Raw genomic sequence first — 22,154 nt, 5'->3', positions numbered from 1 at the left:
ACACGGGAAGGGACAAGACCGAGGTCTTCTCTTTTTTTTTTTTTTTTTTAAACGAAATCGCGAAGACACGCGAAGGTCAACTTTGAGGGGCACGAAACGGCGCAAAACACGACCGTCCCGAGCGCGGACAAAAGAAGACTGACGAACACGAGCCGGTTCGGGCGGGAAGACGGCCGCGCATGCGCGGTACGCATGGGCGCGCAAGGACTAGCAAAGGCCTTTGCTAGTGAAGTTTCCAATTGGAGGGGCTGCCGTGGACGTCACCCATCAGTGAGAACAAGCAGCCTGCTTGTCCTCGGAGAAGAATGTATTACATGCTGCCAAGCTGGGACATACGAGTCTTTTTTCTCCTTTTTTAAGTAATTTGATTGGAAATTAACATTAAATATAAGATCACCTTTCACTTCAACGCTGCGCTTCGCGCAAAACCGACACCTCGCCGGCTTAGACATAATGGCCGCGAACACAATAAAACCAAACAGTTGCTTTGTGCTCTGACAGACTAATAGGCAAAACCGCCTAAGGCAAGAACGCCCTTGAAGACGTTTTATCTCTGGACTGCCACAAGAACGGCCAAAATAGCCGCCTTTTAAAAACGTTTATTTTATTTTTTTTTTTTAAACCTCGTTGCTGATGCCTAAATGTCTTAAGGGTACAGAACGAGGTCTGTAGCCGAGGTCAAGCAGTCCTCCAGAGGAAGAGCACAGGGGGAGGGACCCGGCCACCCGGGTGTGACACCCCACAGGGAATAAGAAGCCCCTTAGGACTTACACCCTGTAATAGAGATCCAAGTGTGGGTTCTCTAACATTTACAACCCAACCTAGAAACCCCAAACGGGCCTACCAGACTGAGTACACTGCACAGGCTGCACACATCTACCCTTTCCTGAGACTGAGAAAATACTGGTTAATAGAAGGTCTACACAGGCTACTTGTATAAGACGTTTTAGTGTTCTCAGTCTCCCTCTGCTGGTAGGAGTGCATGCGCATAGTGAGTAGCAAAGCTGTCAAATGTGCAGTTAGCACTGGTGAACTTAATGTCTCCGCAAGAGGTGGCATTAGGTGCATCTTTGCTGATCACACTTGATGTTAAGGCTTAGTAGAAAATGTGTCTACGCAGAAACTGCAGAAGGCATGTTGGATACGCCCCAACAGTTATTGCACAGACAAAGCCTGTGCACTTATCATGCACTAAATTTGGCTGTTAATGTGTGGTAAGTGCAAACCCCCTCCTCAAAAAAAAAAAAAAAAAAAACTTACTTCACTTTAGTAAAAGAGCCCCAAAATACACATGGATATGTCTTTATAAAATAAGCCACGGGCGTAGCCAGACCTCTCATTTTGGGTGGGCCCAGAGTTAACCTGGGTGGGCCCTTCCCGCCCACACCCCTATACATACATACCCTTCCCCTCTGCCCTTGCATCCATCTCTCCCTCTGTCTTTCCTTCCATCCTCTCTGCCCCTACTCACATATCTTCATCTTTCTCCCTCTCCGCTGTCCCAGATCCAGCATCTGCTCCTTCCCCCCTCCCCGCCATCTCTCTCTGAATCCTCCCACGGGGGTCTATCTCAGAGCTGTCACCAGCGGCGATTCCTACTGGCAACCTGCGCTAGCCTTGCAGACTTCCCTCTACCGTGTCCCCGCCAGTGAAAAAAACAGGAAGTGACATCGTCGAGGGTGGGACACGGTAGAGGGAAGCCTGCAGGGCCAACGCAGGCTGCCTATAGGAATCGCCACCAGTGACGGCTCTGAGATAGGCCTGGAGGGATGGTGGGGTGGGGATGGGGGTTTCAGAGAGGGATACCGTGCTATGAACGGAGAAGAGGGAGAGAGGAGCGTGAGATGCCACCACTGAGGTGCTTTGGGGGCCATATGGGCCACTAAACGATGGGCCTGAGGCAAGAATGGCTAGGCCTGTGCCCACCCAGGCTCACCCGTAGCTACGCCACTGAAATAAGCTCCTGGATTCATTCCCAAGAGTACACAAATACTCAGGCACAAAGTAATACTTGCTCTGAGGTGCAACTATGTGCTTGTACTCTCTGCGGTTACACACGTATCTTATAAATTCTGTGTTCTAACCACTGCACCACTTATTCAGCTGCACATACCTCTTAACTCCCAGTTCCACAGCGCTACCTCTGTGAACATCTATGCGCAAATTGCATAAAAGTATGTCTGCTCTTATTGGCTTGCACACTTGTAAACGCATAGGTACCCACACAATTTCACGAGAGTCATTTTCTACATTTTACACACACTTTTGAAGTGGAAAATGCCTTATAAAATTATCCCCTAAGAAATCATGCAAGTTGTGGTTAAGGATATCAATGCTATAGAAAAAGCAAAAGTAATATATCTCACTTACTTTATCCTTCCAGTTATACTTAGATTTTGTTTCAAAATATTCAAATGCTCCAGCTCCATACTGCGCCAAAGATCTGAGCATATGCCGATTTGCTGTGGGACTGATCAAATTTTAACATTAATTTACAAATGATTATAATTTGGATATCTGTCAAACATTTTCCATGTATACTATCTGCACAAAATCCGCCCAAAATAACACACAGGAAAGAGCGAAAAGCTAAATTATATGTGAATGGAAGGGTATCAGTAAAGAGTAATCACGGTCTTATGAGCAGATAATATGAAGTGCCCATAAATCAAACAGGGCTATACAAAAACGCCATGGGCGTAGCCAGACATCCAATTTTGGGTGAGTTTGGGCCCAAGATGGGTGGGCAGAAGAACTCCGCCCTGTCCCACAAGTGATTTGGTCTCTCCATCTCTCACCTGCATACCATACGGTCTCTCAAACATGCCCCCTCCCCCGCATACCTTTTAAATAGCAGATTTTCACCTGCAGCGAGCAGCAACTAATACACTGCTCATGTTGGCCCCACAGCCTTCCTTCTGATGCAACTTCCTGTTTCCACATAAGCGGGAATACATCACATAAATGCCAATTAGTGGTGCCTCTGACATGCATTAGTGCTAGTCTTTGATAAACCAGGTGCGCACTTGGTGCTTAATAGTAGGCCCCAAGTATAAGAGGGTAAATGATATGTGGGTAATTCACATTAACATTATATCATTTCATTTATTTATTTAAACAAGCTTTCATACTGTTGATTATATCAAATAAAAATCACAGTAGAGATAAATAATCATTACAATAATACTCATTCTCTCTATCTACACAATTCCCCCAACCAACAATCATATACACATGCCATAAACCATACAACAATCCAAAAATGAATGGCCACATCAAATAAATAAAATACATTATGCATTTATCCAGTGAAAAGCAACTCAAAAAATAAGCTTTCAACAATTTCCTAAAACTAAGATTGTTCCTCTCCAACAGCATAGACAATGGAAGCTCACTACATAAAAATAGCAGGCAATACAGAAAATGTTCTCTTATGATAGCCATCCAACCGCAAATCACGAACAGATGATGGATCAACAGTTCCGCATGTTCAGTGTATAAGAAATACTTTAAGGAACAGCTAATGATTTTATCACACTCAAGACACTGACCCTGCCTAAGTGTCAAAACCAGAGTTAACAATTTAAATTGAAGGGCAGTGAAATTCACACTATATAAGAGACACATTATCAAATCTTCCTAAATGACCAATATAAGCAGCAGTATGTTGAATCAACCATAGTCTCAATATAAGCTGCTAAGGAATGCCAAGACAGAGTTACAATAGTATAGAAACTCGGTGACAAAAGAGAGGGTTCAAAAGTACACAAACACAGGCAACAAAAGAAAAAAAGCACAGCTGGGCCTTCAAGACTGTGACAAATCAGAGTCCTTTATTCTTAAAGACCTGACAAGGGCCGTGTTTTGGTTTAACACCTGCCACACGAGTCCAACAGTTAGAATGCTCTTGAAAAATAAAGACAAAACAGAACCTTAAGCAGTTCCACAAACTGCTAAATCAGCATTTTTCAACTGGTGCGCCTCTGGGATCCCAGAGATATGATGCATCTTTCACCCGTGCCGCATGCTCCCCGCCCAAACTGGTATCTTTGGGTTATGCACCACCCGACACACCCCAGGATGCACCAGGCAGGGTGGGACGCTGCCATTTTGGGAAAGCCCCTGAAGAGGAGGGAGGGAATGCTAGTCCCTCCCTCCTCCCACTATCACGACCATGAGGTAAGGCTGCTGGGGGTAAAGGAGGGCTGATAGATAGCGGTCCCACTGGACCACCAGGGCATTTTTGTTTGGTGGGGGGGAGGGAGGGGGGAAGCTATCAGTCCCACTGGACCACCAGGGTGTTTTTGTTCTGCGGTGGGGTGGGGGGAAGCTAGTGGTCCCACTGGACCACCAGGGTTTTTTTGTGCTTTGGGGGTGGGGGACCTGGAGGTCAACCGGCCCTCCAGATATTGTGTTTGGGAGGGGGGGGGGCAGGCTTAGGTTTAACAGGTCCAGGAGAAAATCCCAGACCTGTCAAACCTCTTCAGTGGGTCTCCCTCGCTAGCAAACCTTAACGCCAGCTCCTAGCTGGCATAAGGTTTGCAGCGGTAGCAGTACCCTTGTTTGGCACGTTGCCCGCTGATCAGGAGGGATGAATGAATGCGGGAGACTCTTGTTTACATGCATTTGCATGCAATTAGCGTTCAGAGCTGGCAATCGCATTATTACACATGCTCACCGGCTCTGATCATCGGGCAGGCACAAACACAGGCACTAGTATGGCACTACTGGCCTCTAGCGCCCATGTTTGTTTCTGTCTCCATCTTTTAGTAGGCATGTATAACCCAAGCATCAGCATCTGGATGGCTGAGAAGGCAAGTTAAATAGTTTTTTGCTGCCCTAATTTTAGCTGCTTACTTACCTGGTTAGCAATTAAATCCCAGCTCTGACCTCAGACCTCGCTTGGCACTAACTAGACAGTCAGAGGAGTTGATATTCAGCAGCACTGTCCAGTTAAGTGCTGCTGAATATCCCCTCCCAGCCCATTCAGAATGGTTTAACTGGGCAGGAGCCTCTCTGGTTTTGTTTAACACTTTGAATCTCAGTCCCTATATTTCTTTGTGTAGTCTCAAATATTGTATGTCCCTTGTCTGTCACTCTTCAGCTAGTCTTTCTATCAATCAGTATAAGAGTATCTCACAAGGTCTCATATGCTTTTATCATCTCTTTCCCGAGTAGCCTTCTTTTCCACTGGATAAGTTTTTCTCTTCAATTTCTTGTTCTTAGTTACTTTACTCCTCAGTCTCTTTTTTTCCACCATTTCCCTTCTTCATCAACTTGTCTCCTATTCTCTCTCCCAGTCTTTTACAATTGACTTTCTCCTGCCTGTTTCTCCTCCTTCACTTCACAACATAATATGTTTCTCTTCCCATTAATTCCTGATCTGCAAAAACATCTCGCTTCTTTCTCATGCTCTGTCTCACCAAATCCTCACTAATATTTTTCCCTTTCACCCTTCACTTCTCCAAAAGCAGTCTCTTCCCATACCCATTTTTATCTCTCCTCTTATCTGGGTGTCTCTCAGCCTTCTTCCTGTTGCCCACCAAAACTGTCTCACTCTCCTAAATTGTTTCTTCTTTCTCTTCTATTCTGACTCTCAACATTTATCCCCCTCTGGTTTATTTAACAGCTTGTAAACAGAGTGGAGGACTGGCCTAATGGTTAGAGCAGTGAGCTGAGAACCTGGAGAAATGGGTTCAATTCCTACTGCAGCTCCTTGTGATCCTGGATAAGTCACTTAACCTTCCCTTGCCCCAGGTACACAAACTAAGATTGTCAGCCCAGTAGAGACAGAGAAAGTACCTGCATATAATAAAGGTAACCACTTATATTATAAATCGGCTCCCACTATCTTCTGTCAGTGTCAGTTCAAACAATCATTAACCAATATATTTCTCTTGGTGACCTCAGCTTTGCACATTACCAATTTTACTGAATGGCAATGGGTTCTGCACACTTTTCTTCATTGGTTCACACTATTAATGCATTTATTTTTTAACATTATTAACATTTAATTTTTTTTTTTTAATATTTAGAAGATTTTATTGATCATTGCATAGGATAACCAGTCCAAACTCAATGAGAGACCTTACACTTTCTTAACACAATATGAATCTAACATTGGGTATCTAGTAAAGAAATGCACCATCACCAACACAATGCTTTAACAGTAGCTTATGTTACTTCTATCATTTTTAATTTTATACAACAGATCCTCCCTCCCTTCACCTGCCTTGACCCTCCCCCCCCCACCCTTCCCCCCACCCCGTCTTCCCATCCTTATCAGTAAAGACTGCTAAAATTACATTTGTTATCCAGTTCCCTTTGTGTGCTTTCAAAAGGAGTCCATATCTTTTGCCATTTTGGCAAATTTCTCCCTTTCGCTGCAGTCAGTCTCTCCATTTCACATATGTAACTCACTTTAGTAAGCCAACCACTCATTGAGGGTACCTGTGGTCTTTTCCAATTTCAGGCCAAGTGGACTCGGGCCGCCACCAAGGACTGTCTTACCAATCCACACTGATCAGATGTAATGCCCTCAGGTCTCTGTCCTAATAGGAAGATCAAAGGATGCCACCGCACAGAACTGCCGAGCCATACTTGAAGTCGAGAGTGCACACCCCTCCAATAGGCCTGTGCCTTAGGACATAGCCACCATATGTGACCCATAGTCCCCTCCCCCCCACAATTCCTCCAGCAGCCCTTTGAAACCTGCGGAAACATATGGTGTAATCTAACCGGGGTCAGGTACCATCTACAGAATACCTTTACAGCATTCTCCTGCATGTCCACTGCACGAGAGACCCGCAACAGACTCCTCTCTAAGGTCAGCCAACCCGTCTCCGGGTTCTTCAGCATGTGGAAATTGAAAAGAATTAGACCATTCTTCCCAAGATTCGTCTTCCGCAGCCTAGTGCAATCCCTCGTCCTTAGCCACTTGGATTACTGCAACTCATTATACGCTGGCTGCAAAGAGCAAATACTAAGGAAACTTCAAACAGCCCAGAACACAGCAGCCAGGCTCATCTTCGGAAAACCTAAATATGAAAGGGCAAAACCACTACGAGAGAAACTACATTGGCTTCCACTCAAGGACCGCGTTACTTTTAAAACTTGCACACTAGTCCATAAGATCATTTACGGTGAAGCCCCAGCGTACATGTCTGATTTAATAAACCTACCACCTAGAAACGCCAAAAGATCATCCCGAACTCACCTCAACCTTCATTACCCAACCTGCAGGGGCTTGAAATACAAGACGATACACGCGTCAACCTTTTCCTACAAGAGCACGAAGTCTTGGAATACATTACCACGCAACCTAAGAATGATCAACGAACAAGCCTCCTTCCGTAAACTACTGAAGACACACCTGTTCGAACAAACTTATGGAAAGAGCCAATACACATAGAGACTACTCACTGTCCACAATGCAATACACATCCACATCTGATCCATCATCCCTTTATCCAGTCAACCATACATTCGTCCACGGAACTATGTACACTATATGTCTAGGCGCCTAATAATGCCCTTTTTTCCCATTGTCTCTTTCTAATGTCTCTGTGTTTTGTCCCATTGTTATACTACCAACGATATTCGAATGCCTCGCACAACACTGTTCAATGTAATCCATAACTTAGTTGTAACAAATGTATTTCTATTATTCAAGTCTTATTGTAAGCCACACTGAGCCCGCAAATAGGTGGGAAAATGTGGGATACAAATGCAACAAATAAATAAATAATAAATAACGAGAACTGTAGCTCCTGTTCCCACCGTTTTCTATGCAATAGGGATGTTTTGGAGCCTTTCACTAAGTAAGTGTACAGTTTGGAAATCAATCCTTTCGTGCCCTTGGGATCTACACATACCTCCTCCAACGGGTGAGTATCCCATTTCAGGCATCCCATATACGCCTTCCCTTTCAAAAAGTGTTGTAGTTGCAAGTGGGCGTATCGATCCCCCCGTGAAAGACCGAAGTCAGTCACAAAAGTCTCGAAGGGTACAATAGTCTCCCCCACATGTAACTGACCCAACATGTCCAAACCCGCCTCCGCCCATTTACAGAATGTAGTGTTTCCTATACCCGGGGCAAACAGAGGGTTATCCACTATCGGGGCTAGTCCTGACACCAAAGGTTGCTGCTGGGGAAACAGGAGGTCCCAGTAGTGAAAAGTAGCTTGTACTGTAGGTGGAAATTTATCCACCCGACCCCTATCATTACCTGCGATCCACATTAGATGTCCCAACTTACGAGAACCCACCAGATTTTGTTCAATGTCAACCCACAGCTTGTGGTCCTCTCGTCGAAACCAATCTACTGCCGCCCTAGACTGTGCTGCACAATAATACCATTGAAGGTTGGGCATCCCCAACCCTCCCTCCCGTCTACTCTTATATAAGAGGGCTCTAGGTAACATTTAATTTTTGTAGTCAAATACTCATCTTATATAGATATATCGGACCCAGGGGTTGATGTTACTGTCCGACATGCATGTTTCGCCCTTGTCAGGGCTGTTTCAAGGACTACCCCCTACGAAAAATACTTAAAGATTAACTTCAACAGTATAGTGACAGAGATACAAAGTTAATTTCTCATACCACCCCACCGCTATATACATCCCCTCTACCGTTTAGCGGTATATAGCGGTGGGGTGGTATGAGAAATTAACTTTATATCTCTGTCACTATACCGTTGAAGTTAATCTTTATGTATTTTTCATAGGGGGTAGTCCTTGAAACAGCCCTGACAAGGGTGAAACATGCATGTCGGACAGTAACATCAACCCCTGGGTCCGATATATCTATATAAGATGAGCATTTGACTACAAAAATTAAATGTTAATAATAATGATAAAAAATAAATGCATTAATAGTGTGAACCAATGAAGAAAGGTGGGCAGAACCCATTGCCATTCAGTAAAACTGGTAATGTGCACAGCTGAGGTCACCAAGAGAAATATATTGATTAATGATTGTTTGAACTGACACTGACAGAAGATAGTGGGAGCTGATTTATAATATAAGTGGATACTATCTGAGGTCCCACAGTGAACATATACAGTTAAGGGAGCCACTGTCATTGTTTTATAATAAATGTAAACCACTGACTGTACCACAAAGGCAGTATATCAAATCCATGATCCTTTACTCAGAAAGAGAAGATTTACTTTGTACCTACCCAACACCACAGGCAAATAACCTTGTGTGCTTGATACTCTTCTTTATAATTTGGAAAGTAAGGCTCTCATTCTGAATGTGGCCATCAGATATTAGCAGAATGTTGCGCAGACGGTCGGAAGGTGCTAACAAACTCAAAGAGCGCAAAGGTTTCCACAAGTCAGTGTTACCCATCGTGGGTGTGGCAATCTGAGAAAAAAAAAACAGTGAAAAAAACAAACACCTGAATAATCTGAATCTTATTTTTTTCTCCCAATAGCAGATCAGCTCTTTAATTTAGAAAATAAACAGAGTTTGTGTCTTTTTAATTCATTAACAATGGGGATTTCTTATGACCTCTCAGACAAATGCAGAATTCTTTTTGTAAGAATGGTTTTTATGGCTAAAAGAAATCAGTGAGTGATTGGTGGGGGCCTAGAAGAATAAAGAGGGTTGAGAAAAATAAAGGAGGGAACTTGTGTTAGGGGAATGGAGACAAATAATAAAATCAGTTGCACACTGAAAGGAACAATTGTAACTCACTTTAATATATTCTTCCAATAAGGATCGGTTTGTTGTGCTCTTTGGATAGGAAAATAATTCTTGATAATCTACATAAAAGAATGGAAACCAAATCATACCACAACAAAAAAGATAGAGTACCTATATGGGGGGTAATTTTATAACAGGATGCAATGCCTATGCTGAAAGTCTAAGAAAGCGGCTATTCCACCAGTGTTGCTATGCTCATATTAGCCCTCTCCTCAAGTCACTTCACAGGCTCCCCATCTGTTTCCGCATACAGTTCAAATTCCTCTTGCTGATTTATAAGTGTATTCAGTCTGCAGCTCCTCAGTACCTCTCCACTCTTATCTCTCCCTACAATCCTCCCTGGGAACTCCTTCACTGGGTAAATCTCTCTTATCTGAGCCCTACTCCCCCACTGTCAACTCCAGACTCTGCTCCTTTTATCTTGCTGCACCATATGCCTGGAATAGACTTCCTGAATCAATGCGTTAAGCTCCATCTCTGGCTGTCTTCAAATCTAGGCTAAAAGCTTACCTTTTTGAAACTGCTTTTAATTCCTAACTCCTATTCACTTGTTCTGTACCCATTTGACTTGAAATGTTTTCAAAAGAAATCTTAACACATTTTATGAGGGAAAAGGGACTGGTAGACATCATGATGCAGGTAGATTATATGGAATTAACAGTGATAGCTCTTTGAGAGAGCTATCGCTGTAAGTTAAAACAGGTCATCTTTCAACTTAACCATTATGAAAATATGTAACCAAATACTCTGGCAGAAAACAGAAAGAACCAACTTACTTGTGCCAAACCTGATAAGGTTTATTTGGTGACGGTCACTAAGAGACTTCAGCACAAGAAGAGCAATCTGCTTGGCCTGCTGGAATATCAAGCCCTCCATGGAGGTAGAGCAATCCAAACAAATAACAATCTCACTGGAATCATCCACTTCAAATAAAGTGGATGGTTCAAAATAGGGTTGAAACACCAGCATACATGCCTACAGGAAGAAAAAACAAAACAGCCCCATCAGCAATGACGAACCTACCCTATATTGTATACAAGATATTGATCTGGTTCCCAGATGGCAACCAGATGGGTCATGAAATAAAGTCCCCCTAAATTTACTCAACCAGAAACTTCAAGAGAGCAGTTTTTCAAATCTTTTTCCATGGGTAAACACCTACCTGCCTACCTGTGAAAAATGAGGCACCAAAAACTGCCCCCCCCCCCCCCCTGAGAGCATGGGTACTTTCTTTTTTTTTTTTTGAAAATATCTTTATTATTAGAAGAAAAGACATGTAACATTTGAACATCACATTCCGGCTCAATGAAGCCAACTATTTCCCATATTTCCAATATCTAGCAGCCGATAATAACCTATGAATACAATGAATACATTGACTACAGGTGTCAGCTAACAAACCTTATTGTATAACCTTAACATAATACAACTTTCAAAATGAGGCCATTTTAAACATAAATATATCTCCTCTGCCCTTCCCTCTAACTTTTTAGTTTATACCCGTCTAACCCCCACCCCCCTCCCCGCTCCTGGAGATTCCTTCTTTGCAGAATACAGTACCTCAAACAGCTTCCATAAAGAACCATATGCCTGACCTCTCCCTCCAGTGGACTTACTGCGTTCCGTTTCCCATCTAGCCATCTGCAGCATTCTAGTCCACCACTGGTTGATAGCCGGCGGGTCTTCCAAAATCCAGTGTGCTAATACCGTTTTTCGTGCCAGCATCAGCGCTACACATACAAACCGGACCTGAGATGGCTGCAACCCCTGTTCTTGCAACTGAGACTCATCCCCCAACAGCAAAATCCGGTAGGACCACTCTACAGCCTGTGCCAACAAATGCTCCAACACTTGCAGCACCCCTTTCCAGAATACATACAACTCAGTACACTCCAAAAAGGTATGTACTAAGGTGCCTTTGCTGTGTTTACATCTTATGCAAGTGTCATCTTCCCAAAGCCCCATCCGCTTTCCTTTCTCTCTTGTTATAAAAGCACCATGTAGCAACCGAAACTGCATCTCCTGCAAATTTGCACTAGTTGTCAGTTTAAATGACGCTGCAAAGTAGGTTGCCAACATGTTACCCGTGATTTCCTCCCCCACTTGTTCACCCCACCATTTTGCCAGGCCAGCAATGAAGAAGTCCTCCTTTTGCTCCCTTCCTATAGAATACCATACCGCCAATTTGTTTGCAGCGTTCGGCATCTGACAAAACATCTTATCCAGCCGCGAAAAACTAGGCCCCCCCTCTTTCCTAGAAGACAAGGTCGCACAATAGTGCTTCAATTGAAGAAAAGGGAAATAATCTTCCTGCCCCAAGCTCCAAGAGTTCTGAGCCTGCTCAAATGTGGGGAATATCCCCTGTCCCTCCACCGTAAAATGTCCCACATAACGACACCCCTTTTTGGCCCACACTTTGAACCGCGACGCCCCCTGACCCGCTGGAAATGAGGGGTTATCTACTACTGTCAGAAACGGAGATGGTCCTGTGGCCTTTCCCAGTCCACCCCGCCACCAATTCCAGGCCTTTCTCAGAGGCTGAAGCAAACACTGGAGGTCTCCTTTCGAGCTTCCCTGTACTTGTAGACTATTAAACACTGAATATGGCAGCACCTCACCTTGCCAGATACCTTTTGGGGCATATTTAGCAGACCCAGAATGGAGCTCAAAAATCCACCTAAGTAGCGCTGCCACATTGTATAACCGCAGGTCCGGAAGATTTAATCCTCCCTTATTCCTAGCAAGCGTCAATTTAGCAAAACTTATCCTGGCCCGCTTTCCCGCCCAAAGAAAAGTACCAATAAACCCCTTATAGTATAGTTCATCTTTCCGTGTTATCCAAAATGGCATCATCTGTAAGGGGTATAGAATCTTGGGCAACATAACCATTTTTACTAACGCTACACGCCCCAATAAAGAAAGGGGCAAATCTCTCCATCTGTGGCAAAGTTTTTTAATGCCATCTAGCTTGTCCTGTATATTGCGACGATATACCACTCTCATATCCGCGTGCAAATACACTCCTAAATATTTTAAAGTTCCGGTCGACCAAGCTAAGGGAAACGTGTGGAGCTGCCTACACGCACAAGGGGAGGACACCGGCAAAGCCTCAGACTTATCAAAATTAATACATAGACCAGAGAAAGACCCAAATTGGACAATTAAGTCTATAAGAATAGGAACAGTCACGGATGCTCTATCTAGATATATAAGCATGTCATCTGCAAACAGATTAATTTTAAATTCTTGGGATCCCATTTTAATTCCCTGAACTTTGTCCGTCTGTCGAATTTTGATAGCAAAGGGTTCTAAGGACAGCACAAATAGCATCGGGGAGAGCGGGCACCCTTGCCGTGTGCCCCGCTTTAAGAAAAAGACAGATGACAATGCTCCATTTATTAATATCTGAGCTGTGGGATGGCTATATAAAGCGCGGATTCCTCCTAAGAAAGCTCCCATGATACCAAATTGCGGTAACACCCAAAATAGATAGTCCCACAAGATCTTATCAAATGCTTTTTCCGCGTCCAAACTTGTAATGATCGCATCTCCGGGTTTGCCCCCCCCTTTCTGCAACACTGTCAAGGCTCTCATAATATTGGAAGATGCATATCGGCCTGGCACGAATCCCGCCTGATCCGAGTGAACCAGGCCAGGTAAGACCCTCCCCAACCTATTTGCCATAATATTGGCAAAAAGCTTTATGTCTTGATTAAGGAGCGATATGGGCCTGTAGGAACCCAGCAATTCCTCATCTCGCCCAGGCTTAGGGAGTACCACTATGTGTGCATGTGTAAGTCTACCGCCCGCCTCCCCAGTTGTGCAGAGATGATGACATAATTCTTGAAAAGGGGGTCCTACGTTGGCACCTAATATCTTATAAAATTCAGGCCCTAGGCCGTCCGGACCGGGGGCCTTAGCCAACTTAAGGCGTTTCACTGCCTGAAGTACTTCCTCTCCCTTCACCGGCGCATTTAACTGATCTCTCTGCTCCTGCGATAACTGCGGTAAAGGAAGATTCTGAAAAAATAATTCCCGCTGGGTCCGATCTGTCTCTCCTGCATTATACAGTGCCTGATAGAATTTGACAAACTCTTCCTGGATGCCCTCAGATGTGGCCACTACCTGCCCTCCAGGAGATCTCACCTTCGTTATGATTTTTTTGGCCCCTCTGCCTTTTACCAGGGTCGACATCAATCTCCCCGCCTTATTCCCCCATCTATACATATTAAATTTATACAAGCTGATATCCTGAGCCGCGCGCGCATTCAAAATATCATTAATTTGCCGGCGAGTGTCCAAATATTCCTTTTTTATCTCGTCTTCCCTCTGCCGTACATGCCTCCCCCTCAACTGTTGCAGATGGCTCGATAAGGCAATTAATCTACTATTACGCTCCCTGTTTAATTTTGCCCCATAGGCGATAATATGCCCCCGCATCACGGCCTTCCCCGCTTCCCAATAAGTTATAGGGTCTACTGATTCCGGGTCATTTTCCATTAGGTAATTGTCCCACATCTTCAACAAAAAACTACGAAACTCAGGCTCCAAATACGTTGGATTCATACGCCACATCCTTGATGCACTGCCTTGGTGCCACTGGATGTCTGCCCAAATCAAACAATGATCCGACACTGCCCCGTCCACTATATCTGCCGCCTGCACTTTCGACATAAGGGTTGCATCAACTAGTAAATAATCGAGCCGTGCATATACCCCATGTACCTGAGAAAAAAAAGTGTAGTCATATGATTCTGGATGTAAGATCCGCCAGATATCCAGGAGCCCTAGCTCTTGTACTAGAAAGTTAATCCCTTTATCTTTCCATGCTGGAGGCCGCGGCTTTGCTGGCTTGCAATCTATCAAGGGGTCTGCAGTAATATTAAAATCTCCCCCCAGCACCAATTTGTACCCACTAACTGATACCAAATGAGCTAAAAGACCAGAAAAGAAAGAATGGGAATATACATTTGGCGCATATATGGAGCATAAGGCCACCCTCTGCCCTGCAAACTCTCCCCACCATATGACAAACCGACCCTCTGGGTCTTGTACTAATTTATGCATGCTAACATGGTGCCTTCTATGGAATAATATAACCACCCCCCTTTGTCTGTTATTAAAGGAAGATGACACTACCTCCCCAACCCACCCTTTTTGTAACTTCCGATGTTCTTGTTGTGAGAGATGAGTCTCCTGTAAAAACATCACATCAACTTTCATTTTATTACAGTATGCCAAAATTTTAGTCCGCTTAACCGGTGAGTGAATACCATCAACATTTAATGATCCTATTCTCAAACTACCCATCTGTCAGATCGAAAGGCGATATGCAGCCTTATGTCCGAGAACAAGGGGTGATGTCCCAGCTCACCACCCCCTCCCTTTCCAGGTGTTGCCTCGGTACCAATCTCCTCCATGTAACAGTATTCCTTATTTCTCCAGGAGCCTTCCCCCCACCCCAGCCCCTCCCCCTCCCCTCCCTCTCTTTCCCATCCCTGTCCCTCCCTTCGTTTGCTACATCCACACTCTGTGTACCATTCACTCCATCCAGTCAAATAGCTCCTTCCTCCCACTTCTCCCCTCCCATCCCCCTTCCCCCCTACCTGTGTCCACACCCTCAAGTCCCTTCCCACCCTCCCCTTTAGAACAACCAGTGTTACAACCCTCCCCTAAGAGAAAGCTGCTCCCCTCCCCCCCCCTGAAAAGGATCCTCAGCTTGCCTGAGCGCTGCATTTCCCTTTCTTAAACACCCACCACCCGTTTCAACATTTTCCCTTCAACTCCCCCAATACGACAGCAGAAAAGTAAAACGATCCCATCAGAGGCAAATTATACAAATAACAGTACCCCTCCAAACTTGTTCAAACTATAGTCCATTGTGTTCCTTTTTTTTCTCTCTCTCTCTCTCCCTCGTGCAGCCTATAAAAAAGAACACAGGCTTCACTGCAACAAGCCTCTTTAAATTACAAATCGTCCCCAGGCAACTCACAACTTCCCCACTGAGTCTTCAGTCTTCTAGCTGGCATCCAGATAAAGCTGGGGAAAAAAAAAAAAAAAAAAAACCACAAACAGCCTCTCCTTCCAAATCAACAATGTCTCCCGTTTAAGAATGCCCCGGGCTCCACTCCTTGTTGTTTACAGTAATCAATCTTTAATGGTTCTGCTGCTTGCAATCCCCTGCACGTCAAAAATAACAAGAAATAAATCCTAGCCTGCCTGGCATAATGTCTCCGGCGGCACTCCACGTGTCATCAAAGGTGTTTTCAAGCCGGCACCCTTCAACCACTCTAACATTGCACTCTGTCACTGCAACCGCTCCAGAAATGAGCGCAATTCTTCTGGCTGCTCCATGAATAGAACACGACCTTCATGCAGCACTCTCACCTTTGCTGGGTACTGCAGCGAGAACCGGATCCCTTTGTTGTAGAGCTGAGAGCAGTATGGAGACACTCGTTTTCTTAGCTCTGACACCCGCGGCGAGAAATCTTGAAACATCAGCATGCCTGTCCCCTGATAAGTCAGGGTTCTCTTCTGGCGATACTTTTCCATCAGCTGGGCTTTCTCAGCATAGTTGAGAATACGAGCAATTACCGGGCATGACTTACTGCTATGTTCTTTAAGCGCTCCGATCCGATGCACCCGCTCTGCTTTGAGACGTTGCCCTTCTGACTCAATCCCAAGCTCTTTCGGCAGCCAGACTTCTACCAAGTCCCAGAGCTCTTTATCTTTGACCGATTCCGGTATTCCCACCAGCCTGATATTATTCCGCCTGCTCCGGTTCTCATGATCTTCTACCCGCTCTTCCAGCAGTTTACACCTCTTCTCCAGAGCAGACATTTGAGAACTCACATTATTCACCAGATCCTCTTGCTGTGATATTCGTTCCTCTGCCAGTTGTATGCGGGTGCTTTGTGCTGCCATGCTTTCTTTCATCTCGTCCATAAAGACATGCAGCGCCGACAGCTTGTCATCCAGAACTGCTGCCATGTGCTTCATTATCTCTTGTATCGCTGCGTCTTGTATGGCTACCACCGGCAGATCCTGACTCTGGGTCGCCTCTCCTTTCTCCTTTCCAGACGCCATCTTAGCCACGTGGGGGGTTCCGCGCCCTTTCTGAGTACGCGGGGTCTTTGCCGGCATACCCTGAAAGCCGCTTCTGATCTTTCTCCTTTATTGCTCAATCGATGCAGCCCAAGCTACCTTGTACTGGACGATGTTTTGAGGGACCAGATCGGGGGTTTGAGCACATTAAATCAGCTGATTTATAAGCGATGAGGAGGAGAGCAGCCTCGAGACGTCCGTCTAGGCTCCTGCCATCACGTGACCCCCCAGCATGGGTACTTTCACTCAAGCAGTGGGTACAGGAGGAGCCTGCTTACCCAATCACCAGGCTACACAGTTGCCTAAGACCTTTTGAATATTTCTATAATTATTCTTTTACATTGAAAATGTAGAGTATGCAGTGTAAATCAGTAAAGCAAGCTCATACTTTCATGCATTTTGAATTGTACTTTTTAGACATCAGAATGTGAAAAATATACACTTTTAAAGTTTCAAAAGTTTAAGAATGTGTGCCACATATAAGTCAATACTGCCTATAACGTCTACTATTTTATATTTCAATAGCACCACTAGGCATACACCTCAGATCTCAGTGTACATCTGCATTATTCTTCTATTTGATTTCTATGGAGAAATTAGGGCTTACCTGATAATTTTCTTTCCATTAGTTCTTCACACTATTCCAGGATGTGTGGGTAGTTCTGTCCATCGACCAGCAGATGGAGACAGAACTGAGCTGTCCCATATATACTCAGCCAGCCATCCCAGTTCTCCAGTATTTGCCTAAACAAGCAGAAGGAATAAAACTATAGAAAAGGTGATTACGACAAAATGAGAAAAATGGTGAAAAAAAGACTGAAAGGAGCAGCTCGCAGAGTAAAAAACTTGCATCAGGCGTGGATGCTGTTTAAAAACACCATCCTGGAGGTTCAGGACAAATATATTCCACGTATTAGAAAAAAGGGAAAAAAGACTAAACGTCAGCCGGCGTGGCTAAACAGTAAGATAAAGGAAATCATTAGAGCCAAAAAACAATCCTTCAGAAAGTGGAGAAGAGAACCAACTGAAAGTAACAGGATAGATCATAAGGAATGCCAAGCCAAATGCAAAGCGGAGATAAGGAGGGCAAAAAAGGACTTTGAGAAGAAATTAGCGTTGGAAGCAAAAATACATAGTAAAAATTTTTTTAGATACACTAAAAGCAGGAAACCGGCCAAAGAGTCAGTTGGGCCACTGGACGAAAATGGTGTTAAAGGGGCGATCAATGAGGACAAAGCCGTAGCGGAGAAATTAAATGAATTCTTTGCTTCGGTCTTCACCGAGGAGGATTTGGGGGGGGACACCGGTGCCGGAAAGAATATTTGAAGCGGGGGAGTCGGAGAAACTAAACAAATTCTCTGTAACCTTGGAGGATGTAATGGGTCAGTTCAGCAAGCTGAAGAGTAGTAAATCACCGGGACCTGATGGTATTCATCCCAGAGTATTAATAGAACTAAAAAATGAACTTGCGGAGCTACTGTTAGAAATATGCAATCTGTCCCTAAAATCGAGTGTAGTACCGGAAGACTGGAGGGTAGCCAATGTTACTCCGATTTTTAAGAAGGGTTCCAGAGGAGATCCGGGAAATTATAGACCGGTGAGTCTGACGTCGGTGCCGGGCAAGATGGTGGAGGCTATTATTAAGAATAAAATTGCAGAGCATATACAAAAACATGGACTGATGAGACAAAGTCAGCACGGATTTAGTGAAGGGAAGTCTTGCCTCACCAATCTAATGCATTTTTTTGAGGGGGTAAGCAAACATGTGGACAATGGGGAGCCGGTTGATATTGTATATCTGGATTTTCAGAAGGCGTTTGACAAAGTGCCGCACGAAAGACTCCTGAAGAAATTGCAGAGTCATGGAATCGGAGGTAGGGTACTATTATGGATTAAGAACTGGTTGAAAGATAGGAAGCAGAGAGTAGGATTGCGTGGCCAGTATTCTCAGTGGAGGAGGGTAGTTAGTGGGGTCCCGCAGGGGTCTGTGCTGGGTCCGTTGCTTTTTAATGTATTTATAAATGACCTAGAGATGGGAATAACTAGTGAGGTAATTAAATTCGCCGATGACACAAAATTATTCAGGGTCGTCAATTCGCAGGAGGAATGTGAACGATTACAGGAGGACCTTGCGAGACTGGGAGAATGGGCGTGCAAGTGGCAGATGAAGTTCAATGTTGACAAGTGCAAAGTGATGCATGTGGGTAAGAGGAACCCGAATTATAGCTACGTCTTGCAAGGTTCCGCGTTAGGAGTTACGGATCAAGAAAGGGATCTGGGTGTCGTCGTCGATGATACGCTGAAACCTTCTGCTCAGTGTGCTGCTGCGGCTAGGAAAGCGAATAGAATGTTGGGTGTTATTAGGAAGGGTATGGAGTCCAGGTGTGCGGATGTTATAATGCCGTTGTATCGCTCCATGGTGCGACCGCACCTGGAGTATTGTGTTCAGTACTGGTCTCCGTATCTCAAAAAAGATATAGTAGAATTGGAAAAGGTACAGCGAAGGGCGACGAAAATGATAGTGGGGATGGGACGACTTTCCTATGAAGAGAGGCTGAGAAGGCTAGGGCTTTTCAGCTTGGAGAAGAGACGGCTGAGGGGAGATATGATAGAAGTGTATAAAATAATGAGTGGAATGGATCGGGTGGATGTGAAGCGACTGTTCACGCTATCCAAAAATACTAGGACTAGAGGGCATGAGTTGAAGCTACAGTGTGGTAAATTTAAAACGAATCGGAGAAAATTTTTCTTCACCCAACGTGTAATTAGACTCTGGAATTCGTTGCCGGAGAACGTGGTATGGGCGGTTAGCTTGACGGAGTTTAAAAAGGGGTTAGATAGATTCCTAAAGGACAAGTCCATAGACCGCTATTAAATGGACTTGGAAAAATTCCGCATTTTTAGGTATAACTTGTCTGGAATGTTTTTACGTTTAGGGAGCGTGCCAGGTGCCCTTGACCTGGATTGGCCACTGTCGGTGACAGGATGCTGGGCTAGATGGACCTTTGGTCTTTCCCAGTATGGCACTACTTATGTACTTATGTACTTATGTAAAAACCTCTACAACTGTAAACGACCAAACAATTGGACTCTCGGAAGGTCCCCGGTATCTTTAGAGATAGACAAAAGAGTGACAGCCCGTGCATAAGCTGTAAAGCCTGCCACCAAAACAGGTCCAGGGGTGGGCTCCTGGAATACTGTGAAGAACTAATGGAAAGAAAATTATCATCAGGTAAGCCCTAATTTCTCCTTCATTATGTTACTTCCCACAATTCCAGGACACATGGGATATTCAAAAGCAATCCTAACAGGGTGGGACCCCAGCTCCGCTGCCTGGAGAACCGAAGCCCTGACCACCCCCGCCGAACGGCCACAATATCCACTGAGAAGCCCAGCAAACGCATACAATAACAACCATGTTGCTGCTCTGCCAAAAGCCACCGGGCCAACAAGATGGATGCTGCACAGGATGCTGCTATCCAGCACGTAGAGACAGCTGAAGTAAGCGTCCCTACCAACCAAGAGGCAAAGGTGACCAAGGACGCCATGAGACTCAACCTCTGTCATCCCTAAAAGGGCTGAACAGACGAACCAAACATCAGAAGGAAGGAGAAGCCTCAAGAAAGTGCAAACAACTCCAACGGCCACCCAGAAGCCTCAGTGAGGCGAAATGCAACATCCCGGCGAAACACCAGATGATACGCCAACCAACTGACTTGGAATACTGAAACCAACTGAGGCAGAGAGGGACGGACAGAACTGAGACCCCAGCCTCCGGCAACAGAGGAACAGGTCCCAGCACTACCGCGCCCAGAAATCCGCACTCCAGAGGTAAGAGACATCAAAAACACCTCACGCAACGTATGAACCATATTGTTGGCCTTCCGGAGAGGGCCAAAGGACAGATGTGGCAGAGTCCGCAGCACAAGGCAGACAAATCAAACCGAACACAAAGTTCGAAAGGGGTTCCAAAGGCGAACCTCTTTCCAGAAGGGACCTCCTCTGTATGGAAAGTCAAGGAAGAATGCCGTAGCCAGCCCCAATACAAAATAGGAAGCGGAACTCTTGAGGGAGGGCGGCTGTGGGAACAACTCCCAGTGCATGCCCTGCCTGGCGGACCAAGGCCACTGCCGGCGTCAACTCTGGGGGGCTGGGGATCACCGAAAGAGAAGGAAGAACTGCCATAGACAGAAGCTATCCCTCCCCACCAGGAACCACTTCCCTGGCCACAGACATAGGTTCCAGGACCTGCACTGAGTCCATGCTCTAGGATGAGCACACTGAGGATTAGGCAAATCCACCTCACCAACAGCAACGTTGCTGAGCCGTGAGGAAACTTGCTCTCCCCAAGTGTTGGCAGGAGCTCAACACTCTGGCCGCCGCTGTGGCATGAATCAGCCATTCCCAACGAGATCCCAAGTCCAAAGACTGCAGAAGCTGACCGAACCTCCAGCTGTAAGATGTCCGCCACTCCAGAGAAAGCAGACTGCCGCAGTAACACTGAACTACTGGAGCCGACTGGGAAGCCTGTAGCCGAGAAAATACCCCCAATGGCATCAATTCAGAACAGCAGCAACCACAGAAACTGGGACCTCAACTCCCAAGAGAAGAGACTGCAACTCAGAAGAGAGGAGACTGCAAACAGTGAGGACCTCCAGAGCTGTATGTTGCCCCCAAGAAGTGTGTAGCCCTGGAGAAGAAAACCACTGGATTCCAGGAAGGGAGACTGCCAAGACTACGGATTACCAGAGTGACCTGCAACTCCGAAGACTGAGGCCCGTCATAGCTGGAAAGCCCAAAGGTGACAACCACTCCAAAGAGAAAAGACTACCATAATGGTGAAGCTGAGGAGGTGACTGCAACCCCAAAGTGTGGAGAAAACAGCAGCTAGAAGACCAGGAGGCAACTGCATCTCTGGAGAGGAGACTGCCGGGACTGTGAATGCAAGAGGTGACTGCAATCCTGAAAAGGAGAAACTGCCTCGGCTGCGAAGGCCAAGAGGTGACTGCAACTCCGAAGGGAAGACCACCGTAGCTGTGAAGTGCAGGAGGCATCTAAGATTCCAAAGAGGAGACTGCCGTGGCTGTGAAGCCCAGGAGGCCTCTGCAACTCCGAAGAGAAGACTGCTGTGGCTGTGAAGCCCGGGAAGCATTTGAAACTCCAAAGAGAAGACTGCCGTGACTGTGAAGCCCGGGAGGTGTCTGCAACTGTGAAGAGGAGACTGCCGTGGCTGTGAATACCGGGAGGGAGGGACTGGTACCAGATATACCGCCTTTCTGTGGATTTTGCAACTACATTCAAAGCGGTTTACATAGTATATACAGGTTCTTATTGTA

The 22,154-nt window shown here is 45.4% G+C and overlaps 1 protein-coding gene across 1 annotated transcript in view; it reads right to left on the bottom strand.

Annotated features, from left to right (window-relative positions):
* LOC115469598 (protein mono-ADP-ribosyltransferase PARP4-like) overlaps positions 1-22,154 on the bottom strand; it is a 242,756-nt gene that overhangs the window by 89,020 nt on the left and 131,582 nt on the right. The window contains exons 24-27 of the mRNA XM_030202392.1: positions 10,491-10,689; positions 9,706-9,773; positions 9,185-9,372; positions 2,371-2,470 (exon numbers count right to left, since the gene is read on the bottom strand). Coding sequence (XP_030058252.1) covers positions 2,371-2,470; positions 9,185-9,372; positions 9,706-9,773; positions 10,491-10,689 — 555 coding nt within the window. The remainder of the gene's footprint in view (positions 1-2,370; positions 2,471-9,184; positions 9,373-9,705; positions 9,774-10,490; positions 10,690-22,154) is intronic.

The sequence above is a fragment of the Microcaecilia unicolor genome, chromosome 4 (assembly GCF_901765095.1).
Source record: "Microcaecilia unicolor chromosome 4, aMicUni1.1, whole genome shotgun sequence".
NCBI lineage: Eukaryota > Metazoa > Chordata > Amphibia > Gymnophiona > Siphonopidae > Microcaecilia > Microcaecilia unicolor.
The sequence above is the reverse complement of the archived record's forward strand: the minus strand, read 5'-3'. Positions and strand labels throughout refer to the sequence as shown.